At 35.8% G+C, this 11,384-nt stretch overlaps 1 protein-coding gene across 1 annotated transcript; it reads left to right on the top strand.

The window, feature by feature from the left end:
• Positions 1-238: 238 nt before the first annotated feature.
• Positions 239-1,229, top strand: LOC132791260 (uncharacterized). Its single transcript, XM_060800110.1, has one exon. It carries the CDS (start codon positions 337-339, stop codon positions 517-519), a length of 183 nt encoding a protein of 60 aa, XP_060656093.1. The 5' UTR covers positions 239-336; the 3' UTR covers positions 520-1,229.
• Positions 1,230-11,384: the final 10,155 nt, after the last annotated feature.

The raw sequence follows: 11,384 nt of genomic DNA, 5'->3' as shown, positions 1-11,384 counted from the left end.
ATAATAATAATAATATGGTAATAATCAGCAGCGAGTATTTGAATTCGGTTACTCGTATTCGATGAATTTGGGGCGTGGTACGAATGTTGGCCACCCAAATACGCAAAACAATTGCATCGATCAAACGAACTTTGTCGGTTGCAATGGGCAACGGGCTAAATATTGGAGGACGCCACTAACCTAAGCCAAGTTGAAAGCCAAAGCGTTGGCCAGAAATCAGTTCAGCCGAAACCAGCAAAGCGCCAGGAAGGATAAAACAAAACAACAAAAGTAGACTTCAACTCGATTGGAAACACTTTTCATTGGTGACACACATTTCGGAAGTCTCCCAGCAAGATGTGCGACTGTGGCTGCTACTCGTATTGCTCGCATGATCTCTCCTGCTACTCGCATTCGCATTATCATTCGCATTCGCATCACTGCTGTGCCGGATACAAGTATCTGAAGTGCCTGTGTCGCTATTATCGCCATGTGCACTGCACCTGCTCCTGTTGGCGACGAAAATGTTATCTGCTCTAAGGAGTCAGCGATGGAGTCACAAGAGAGATAAACAATGGAGACAGAGAGGAGTGGAAAAGAAAAGAAGAGGAGGATGACAGCACCATTAAAATCACAACTCAAACAATGCAAATCAGCAAAAGCAAAAAGCAAATGCAAAATGATAAAGTCCTTTAAGTAGTTGCATAACACTTGGCTGCATCGTTTTGTTTTGGAAGGATGGATGGATGTGTTTTTTCTGTGTTGGGTGCGATTGCGACGATAGCAACTAGCGTGCATACGGGTCGTATGTGCAACGTTTTCAGTTGACTGGGTGATTGTGTGAGTATGTGTGCGAATGTCAATAAAAGAAGAAGAAGAAGAAGTTGAAGTAGAAGAAGCGATGTGGCCAACTTGTTATGAATCTGCGACTGCAAATTTGGTGCAGAATTCTCTCGTTAAATCATTTTAACTTAAAACTCACCATGTATAATCCAACATACTCGTCTACCTAACTATAAACTATATTATATATAGATAACAACACACACACACACACTCTAACAACACACATAAATACACATCACTGTTTAACATAAGTTGAAAACACACACGATAAATGTTAGTTATAGTTATCGATTCGAATGTTCAATCTTCTCATATTCGATGACGAAATTTTTGCCATATTTGTAACGGTTTGAAACATTAACAACAACAACTCCAATAAATAAAGTTTTAATCCAACACCAACAACACGAAAAATCAAAAATGCATTTCTCTCTCTTCATTAATGACCACAATAATTATCAATTATTTTTGCGTGAAAGCTTTTCAGGTTTTCAGGTGGTCGACAGCACTTACTAATGGTTATCGATTGATGATACTCTGCAAATTATTATTACGGAATGCCTACGCATATTCTAAGAAATTCACACATATTTACCAATAATTCATTGAAATACAAAGGTCATAAATTACATATAGATGGGAACAAACGCTCAACTAAACTGCGAGGAAATCAAGTGAAGTTTAGTCTATCAAGTGGTGTCCACTTAATGAAAACGAATGTTTTTCCGGGGACATCATATTCTAATAATACATTCTGCTTGAAATAGAAAGCAAATTCGTAGAATATTGTAAATAACAAAATCAATGACAAATTTTTCTTTAACTACAATCAATTTATTAGCCAAATACCCAAAATTACAGTCTTTTCACTTGCTGATAAAATTCTTATTTTTTAATTAACAAATAAGTAATATAACATAATTGTTTCAAAATTTCAATTCAAAGCTTTCAAATCAAACTGACAATGTCAAGATTTTATGGGTTTCATATATAAAATTTCCAAAACACGAAATACGGATCTAAGCTGTTTTGGTTGACATCTAGTATATTTTGCCCTCTTAGGTATATTTAGAATAATATAGTATTGTATAGATAATGAGTAGCGGATATGCCACAGTACACTCGACTGTGGCTTTCTTGTTTCCATTTAAATGTTTTTGAATCTTATAAAGCTTTCCGGATATCATTAATAAACTAATAATATAAAAAATTCATGGATTTGAAGTATAAATAAAACACACATTTTTAAATTTCTTGGGCTTGCAGAAACTTCAAAATTGGTATTCTTAAATGTATATATTTCTTAAATCACAATTTAAGTATAACCCAATTTAAATATTTATATAGCTTTATAAGCGTAACTAAAATAACTTATAAATTTTATAACTTATATTTGGTATATTGATATACTACTACATACATTCAAAATATACCATAGAATGCAAAATATACTAAAGATTTCACAATACAAGTAGAATTAATTTACAAAATCTTTACTAAAAGTCAGTATCCTAACTCGTTTAATAAAATTTGAATAATTGACACAGTTTTTCTATTTTTAGCACAAACAATTGTGGATGGGCTGTAAGTGATGTGGAAATTATGCTGATGCTCATACCATATGATTTTCCTTCGAGTCGTATTGTAAATTCTTATGGCTGGGGCCAAATTACTGACAGTTCAAATAGACACTTAATTTGGCCGAGAGTTACGTATGTAATGAGCCTGGCCATAAGCATAATTCGTAATCATTTGGGTCCTTTGCTGACTTCAGCTGATGCCCACTTGCCCTCTGTCGCCCACCGCCCCCTTTGTCACCGCTTGAACCTTGAACCAAAAACAACATCAGCAGCTTCTTGTCAACATTTGCCCAATTGGCCATATGCAAATGGCAGACAAAGTTGCTCTCAAAGCTGCCAAAACCCCGGACAGCTGCCAAATTCCATTTGCCGCTAGGGTATACGATGTCGCCCCCTCCACAAAAGAAGGAGAGGGGGTGGAGAGGGAGAAGCTTCTGCTTCAAAATTCAAAATGAAAATGTTGTCATTTTGTGCATTGAATTACGTTTATTTGATGGCTGCTCTTGGGCTCGTTGGCTGCTCGAGCTGCCGTCGAAAATGATTATCCGACATAACGACTGCGATTGCGACAGCCACGCCCCCCTATTCCCCCTCCTCTCACGACCCCTCCACATCCAGCTGTGCCATTATAGGTGTTCCGCCCGACAAACAAGGTGATTATGACACGAGTTCCCCTGGACGCGTTAATGGACTCCGAATATGCTGTGTGTGCGGCATCCCCAAAAAAAAACCAAGGACAGTCGAGTGTGCTTGACTGTGAGATACTCGCATACACATCTTAAGTAAGGGAAAAGCAATGCGGTAAAATATACCAAATTAATATATAAAATAAATATAAAAAATATATATAAATAATATGTTATATCATATCTACCCGCTGCTCATTTCAAAATTAAAATAGACCTGTATTTAATTGAAAATATACTAAATAAACAGGCTGCAAAAATACTAAAAATATACCAAAGAATATATTCTATGCGTACTACCCATGTTGAAAAAAAAAACAATAAACAAATCAAAATAGGGCGGTATTAATTTCAAAATATACTGAATAGATATACCGAAAAAATACTGAAAATATACCAAAATCTATTTATGTATGTCGTTACAGTACTACACTTAAAATATACAATAGAGTACGAAATATACTTGATCGGGTTTTCGGCCGTTCTTTCCGTTACTTAAGTATGTTTTTAAATAACTTCTAACATTTTTATCTGATCCCAACCAAATTTTCAGGAATTATAAATATTGTAGTTGTTAGTGTCGTAAAAAATTGTATCACTATTTCTCATAGTCTTTGAGATCTACATATGTAGGTGTTCATACGGACGGACAGACAGACAGACGGATCAAGATCCAAAATTATATATGTATATACTTTATGTGATGGAAGATACTCGTCTCTCCTGCTGCCTGTATCTTACGTTTCCTACCGGCACAAACTTATAATACCCTTCTACCCTATGGGTACCGGGTATAAAAAGATACTGCAAAAAATAGAAATAAGGAATACAGAAAAAGCTTGTGTATATATGTAAAATTGAGAGGATAACGCGGAGTATTTATTTAAATTTCGACATTGCGGGGAGTCAACAGCACGTGACCAAAGAGCACAAGAAGCTGTGAGTCTCATGAATATCCGATGAAGTCGAGATGTAGCTACAAATCAGCTTTGATATTGGTTTTTGATTATCCACGCCGAGAGAGAGGGGAGAGTGGTTGGGAAAATGTATTTAATTCGAGTGACATTTTAATTAACATTTTCAGTTCACTTTTGGGTGCAGATTAAAATAAATAATTATTGGGCGTGCAGTCTATGTGACTTCCGGAATGCGCTCTCGCGTTTTTCCCTTTGGCTCATAAAATATTTACAGCTGACTAAATTTTCATTGTGCATGAAAATCGCTGAAATGTGCGACTTAGAAATGTGGCAAGCAATGTTGCAGTTGCTGCACGCTGCTGCATTGTTTGTGTAGCATGCAACGACTAGTTGATATCCTGTAAAACTCTAACTCAAAGATTGACATTTATAATTGAGACCTTTCGACAGAGTTATCTAAACTTGGTTCAACTTAAGCATACTCTTTCTTTTCGCCAGCGTTTGAATTATGAATTGCTTTTCTGTTTTTGCTTGTGTTGTTGTTGTTGTTTTCCCCGCCCCCGTGCTGAATCGTGTGCAGTGAATGGGAGGCGTGTCATCGGCTTGCGGTCGTATATCTCAAAGTATTCGAACTCTAAGTGCAACTACTTGTGTGGTCGCTCGACCAGTTTATCGATACTCGACACACAAAAAAACAACAAAACAAAGCAAAAGCTTTGGCATAATTCACAAAACAGACAACGAAAATTTGGTAAAAGTTTGAATGCTTTATGTGACAGCTACAAAAAAAAACACGACAGCAAAAGAGAGAACGAGGGGGAGAAGTGTTTGTTACCTGCTCTATTCGAGCTCCAATCATAATTTATGATAATTACAATATTGGTAATCACGAAAAGCCAACTAAAAAGTCACTAGAGTTCAAAGTTGAGGCCTCTTACTTAAGATATTGCATTGAGGAAATGGAAAACTAATGACAGATTTATTTACTGAATGCAGTTTTGAAGGAAAGCTAAATTATGCAAAGCAGTTGGTGATTCCTATAAGATAATATCCAAACTTGTAACTAGTAGTGATTACTTCAAATGTAAATATAAATTTAAAAGTTTATTTAGGAAAGGAAGGAAATGCATAGACCTACGATATTTTATGTTAGTTAATGAACTGCGACAAAATATTTTAGAAATTATAAGTTCTCCGACCCCATAAAGAATATTTATTCATATCCAGCGTGGACAGCCGAAACGATTTAGCCATGTCCGTCTGTATGACAATCTAGTATATTTCGACCTCTATGGTATATTTCGAATATAGTATTTAATGGGTATACCAAATTTAGCATTCGATATATGTTTAATATTTTTTTTTCGGTATATATTTAGAATAATACCGTAAGAAACACAATAACGTTTTTGAATAAAACCAAAATAATTCAGTATTATATACTAAAATATACCAAATATAACATAATGATATAGTACATTCAACATATACCAAAATGTACAGCATAAACCAAATATAATATACTTGTAATATAATACCCTTGGGTTCACTAAAAAATTAAGAAAAACAAAAAAAAAATAAAAGCTTTAAAATTTTTGTTTTTTAATTAAGAAGTTTGCTTAAAGAGAAATATATTTATTTGGTTAATTAATTTCAGTGGTGCAATATTGATTTACAATGGTGAAGTTAACATATCTCAACTGAGATAAAATAAATCAAAGTGAAAGACTTTTGGTTAGCCTCTGCTTATTATAAAACTTATTACATAAGCACTTATGATTAAAGTCAACGGAAAAGAGCATTTATGTTAAAGAGATTACTTAAACTAGTTGCTGTTGATATTCAATGATAATGATTTAACAATATACGCGTAATATAATATAATTTCGAGTAAAGACAAACTTCCTCTAATGCATTTGAAGTTATCACTTTGCAGATGAAGTTAAAAGTATCCATTATGAAGGCTAATCCTCGCGGCCGGAGGTAATTATCATAAAGAAGAACATGGATGGCTATTGCAGAAGGGGGAAGGGGAAAAGGGGACAGCGGCAATAAAGTAATCAGCATAATTGAGAGAAAAATGTGCGCTGAAAGGGAACCGGGAAACCAGTGCAAAAGCCCCGAACGAACGAACAAACGAACGAACACAAATCAAATTAGCAGAGCCTTCGAATCTGCGGTTACATTTAAAGAGAACTTGCTCATCGCGCCAGACAAAAAGCATTGTTGTCCATTTGTCTGTTCAGTCAGTCAGTCTGACAGTCTGACAGTCAGTCAGAGCATCAGCTTCGATGTCAGGGAGTTCACACTGTTTGGTTGATCTATTAACAGGCGATTTGCAGTCAGTGAAAAAGAGAGAATGCGAGAGAGAGACAGAGAGGGAGAAAAGATATTACGAGTGAAGTGACTTGGGCTACGTTCATTATGTCTGCCACATGCAACAATGTTGCAGTTGAGAAATGCTCAAGAGGCGGAGGAACAAACAACTTAAACGCTTAACTTGAAGTTGAAGTTTTTATTTATTTTAAGTCTGCGCCCCGCTTCCTGCCTGCCACTTGCCACTTGCCGCTTGCTCTGCGCTTACCACTTGCCACTTGCCGCCTGCCCCTCGAGTGCATATTGTAATGACGAGACGAAGGCTTAATGATGCTCTTAACGAGCCTCTCACTCGCACTCACACTCATATAAGTCCATGTGTGTGTGTTGTTGTGTCTCCTCATCCCCACTTGCAACAGTTGGCAGCTGCCCCTCCTTTCCCCTTCTACCACAACACGACGCTGACGGCAGCAGCAAATTACAAACAAAAAGTAGCTGAATAATCGTTGTACCATTAACAAAGAAATTACAGTCAGGCAAGGACTATTGTAACGCTCAATGCTTGCTGTCTCGCTCGCACACGACATGAGCATCGCTCTTCATCACGCTGTCGCTATCCAGAACCTGAAATGTATTACACATTTCATGTGATACCGCATTATCTATATCAGCATAGTAGAATTCTTCTGTACTAGCTTTCAAAGCTTGCTGTTGTATGCTCCAATGCGGATTTAACGTTTACGAATGATGCTCGATAAGAGAAAAGGAAAATTTTCAGAACATTAATAATGTGACTAACTTCTATTCAACTAATATTTATTTTTACATTGTACTAATTTGTTTACAAACTTTGGAGAGCTTTGAAGCGGCTGTTTTGTTTACGAATGATGATCCAAAAGAGAAATTGAAATCATTTTAAAATATAGGAATGTGAATTTCTGTTTCTATCCACCTGAATTATTTTAAATTTTTCATGGTGTTATCTACTACAGCATAGAATCAAATTTACAACCCTTACAAAGATTTAAGCTTTTGTGGCGGATGTAACGTTTAGGAATGATGCTCCAAAAGAGAAATGAAAAACCCTGCAAGAATGCGACTATTTCTTTTCAACTACAATATATTTTTTATGTCTTATGTCAGTATCCGAATCACATTTACTTGCATTTTAAAGTTGCTTGTAACGTTCACGAAAAATGTGCGAAAAGCAAAGAGAAAACTGATAGCACAATAATTTTGAAAAGCTGAGAAAATGTATCTTCAATAGTTGTCTCAACTCATTAATAATTATACGCTCATTAAAGCTTAACTTTTGATAAGCTGTAAAAGCGTAAATCAATTGAAAAAGTCATATAAGCAAAGCAGAAGAGTGACGAATGTAAACAAGAAAGATTGAGAAAGAAAAAGAGAGAGAGAAAGAAGGCGAGACAGAGATAGAAACAAGCAAAGTGAGAGTGAGAGTTGATGATGGCGTGTGAAAGCTGTTTCTGCTGTGCGTGAGTCTGATTGAATGGAAGTGTATGGATAGTGTCTGTGTGTGTGTGTGTGTGTGTGTATGTGAATGTGTCAGTAAAGCTTTGACTTTGGGGTAGGTCGGTTCTTCATAGTAGAGCCTAGTATAGGTTAAGAATGCTTATGAAGTGATATTACAATGCTCAACTCTCTATTCGTTTTAGTTTTGAAACTATTTTGATAAAACTTATAACTTCATCGGTATAAGCGTACATTATATGAGGTTTTTGTAAATACTTTTTGGTCCAAACTAATCATATATTATGTTCAATTCATTTTCTTTACCTTCATTTATCTAAGTTGACTAGCCTAGTATTGCCAGTACTCCTCTTTTTCGTCTTTAATCTTAAAAGATATTTACTTCCCATTTTCTTCCATAATCTTAACGATTTTTCTAATAAATTCTGCAACTTATTAAAATAAGAAATTTACTATATTTTCTTCTTATACTTTTTTGTAATATCAATACATTCTCCAGTTAAATTTGATTTCTTTATATTCTTAATACAGTACTTTAGCTATTATTATAATTTAAACAATATCATTCCTATAAGAATATAAATAATATATCGGTCAAAGGCCATTCTCTTTTTATCTTAGTATTTAATACTTGATTTAATATAATAAATAAATCTCAAATTTGATGTAGATACTCTTATTATACTAATGGGTATTGAAGCATCAACTTCCTGAAGTTAACATTCTTTCTATATTATTTTGCCACACTTTGCCACATTATCAAAGTGCAAATCACTCACAAAGTGTTCAAGTTGCTGTTAAAGCGATGCAAAACTGTCGACTGGGGAAAGGAGAAGAAGAAAGAGAGGAAAGCCAAGTAAAATAAAGTTCACAAATCGAATGCGGTTCAATTGAGGAGTAACTGCATTATTTGCATTTATGCAAATCTTCTGAGTGCCTTGCAACTGTTTGTCTTTCCTCCCCTCTGAAAAAAAAAAGTTTCTCCACGCTGCTCTCTAAGCTTTAAAGCGCAACTTTGTCTGCGTTCTTCGCGCTGCTCTTTTTGTATTTTTCTTTTAGATTTTTTTTTTGTGCTGTGCATTTCTTATTTATTATTTTGCATTGTGCGCACTTGAAAAGTGAAATATTTTTGCATAGACTTCGGCAACGATAGCAACTTGAGCAGCAGCAACCACAACAACAACGAGGATAACGATAACTGTCTGCAAATGTTGCCAACTCACGCTCCCATTGCTCCGCTGTCTTCGAGAGAGAGACGAGAATGCAAAGCTTGCAGACGATCTTCTATTTCGCTCACTCGCTTGCTTGCTGCACGATCTTCTTTCACTTTCTGCGGCATGCCACTTGCCTGTGTTGTTGTCTGTGGCGCGGCCTCGACAAGTCTCGTCTGGGTGCATTATTAATGCAATTCATCCATTTCCATTTGCTTCGTCTGCAACAATGTTGCAAATGTTGTGTACACAACGGCAACACACAAACAAAACCGCGAGGCAGACACGATTGTTGTTGTTGTTGTTGCTGTAGTTTTTTTGTTGTCTCCACTTTTTTCCACACAGTTTGTTTTTTGTGTTTGGTGCCACGGCCTGTCAACATTTTTTGCCACTTTGTTATTTTTAGCGTTTTTCAGTCGATTTGCCTCCGCTTCATACTTTTCCACGTGTTGCCTCCTTTTCGGATCTTGGTTGTTGTTGTTGCTAGTTTTTTTTTTTGTGTCAACACGGTTGGGTTTCAAGTGTTCCTGACGTTTTGCCTCCCCATTTTGGATCGCTTTGCGCGCGCCAAACCAATTTGGCAAAACGCAAATTTTTCAATAAGCAAAACGGTACAGAAATTACTCATACGCCACGTGAAGCCAAAACAAATTTCATTGAGTCTGTTGTTTTTTGTGTTGTGTTGTGTTGTGTCGCATTTGTTTTTCAGTTGTGTGTTTTGGCTTTGTTTTGTTGCCGTTGGCGGGCAAAAGAAAAGCTGCGAATTTTGACCTTCTGACCGCCCACGTTGCATGTTGACAATGTTGCCGCCAGCTAATGATGCTAATGATGATGATCATAATCTCAACAATGGTGATGATGATGATGATGATGCCATTTGGTGACTGTCACGATAAATGTTGACAATTGGCTTGCAATTTGGCAGCTGTTATTGTTGTCATTGCCCTTGTTATTGTTTGTTTGTTATGATCTTGTTGTTGTTGTTGTTGGGCTACGCAATGTGTTCGAGCGAAAGCGAACCACAAAAACAACAGCAAAATTTGCAGATAAAAACAGAGAATGCGAGAAGCACACACACACACTGACACACACACACACTCACACACACTCGCACTTCACTTATGTAGAAAAATAAACCGCTGAACATGAAACTCAAGTGAAAACAGCAATAATAACAACAACGGCGAGCGTCAACTAACTGTGAACTACATGCCACAAAAACAGCAACAACTGACAGCTACAACAACAACAACAACAACAATCACAGCAGCAACAACAACAACCACTCTCGACACTGAGACACTGAGAGTAGTTATGTGTGTCAAAGTAAAACGCAATTTATGGAATTTATTACGTGAGCCATTCGCAAAAATTTGCCAACAGATCGGGGGCGGCGGAGAAGCGGGGGGGCGTGGCCACAAAATAGACAACAACAGCAGCAAAAAAATCACAACAAACGAAACTACAGAGAGCAGCGAACACAAAACAAAACAAAACACAAGATGGAAAAAAATTAATGAAACGCTTTTGAAATTTCATTTTTTATGCAAACAAATAAAAAAGAAATAGAAAAATAACAACAGCGCATTATGGAAGCGAGAAAGAAAGAGAGATACAGAGAGTGAAAGACAGACACATGGTGAAAATTTTTGCAATCACGAAATGAGGAATTATGGGAAAAACCCCCAGACGAAGCAGAAAAAGATGAAGAAGAAGAAGCAGGAACTGTGAGATGTGCCGCAAAACGCGACGCTGTGAAAGTGAAGCATTGAAAATAATCATTGCAGAAAACATTATAGAAAAAGTTTGCTGGCACTTTAAGCAATTGTTATTTCTTAAACGGTTTCTTTTAATGCATTTAAATGATGTGTACGACAGCCAATTTCAGGGGGGACAACTGATTAAAATATTAGTCGCAATTTATCTATTTAATAGTTAAAGTCTGAATTGAAATATTAAATTTTAGTATAAGCAATAAGCTAGAGGAAGTCGTTAAAATTTTAATGCTCGAATTACTGTTGAAATTACTTAATTGAAAAAGTTATTCCTTGCCTGATTGTCAACTTTCATTTCACGTTTTCAAAAATCAAAAATTTTAAATGCAAATTTCCACTTCACATTTTCTTAAATCAAAATTAAAGATTTTCGACTCTAAAAGTCTCTGAACTCTAAAAAATAATATGATGTATTCCAATTTCAATCAATTTCATAAATATTTAACTAGTCAAATCAATAGTTTCGAAAATCTTTCATAACAGTTTAAGCTCAATATTTATCTAAGCTTCAAATTATTACTTACAATTTCAACTTAGCCTTAAAACCGATTTTAACTAAATAATTTTCTAATTTTAAAATTTT

This window comes from Drosophila nasuta, chromosome 3 (genome assembly GCF_023558535.2).
Source record: "Drosophila nasuta strain 15112-1781.00 chromosome 3, ASM2355853v1, whole genome shotgun sequence".
NCBI classification, from domain to species: domain Eukaryota; kingdom Metazoa; phylum Arthropoda; class Insecta; order Diptera; family Drosophilidae; genus Drosophila; species Drosophila nasuta.
The sequence above is the reverse complement of the archived record's forward strand: the minus strand, read 5'-3'. Positions and strand labels throughout refer to the sequence as shown.

Bases quoted from the DNA above. Each gene is read 5' to 3' on its own strand.
- LOC132791260 (XM_060800110.1), top strand. From the start codon at position 337: ATGTGCGACTGTGGCTGCTACTCGTATTGCTCGCATGATCTCTCCTGC.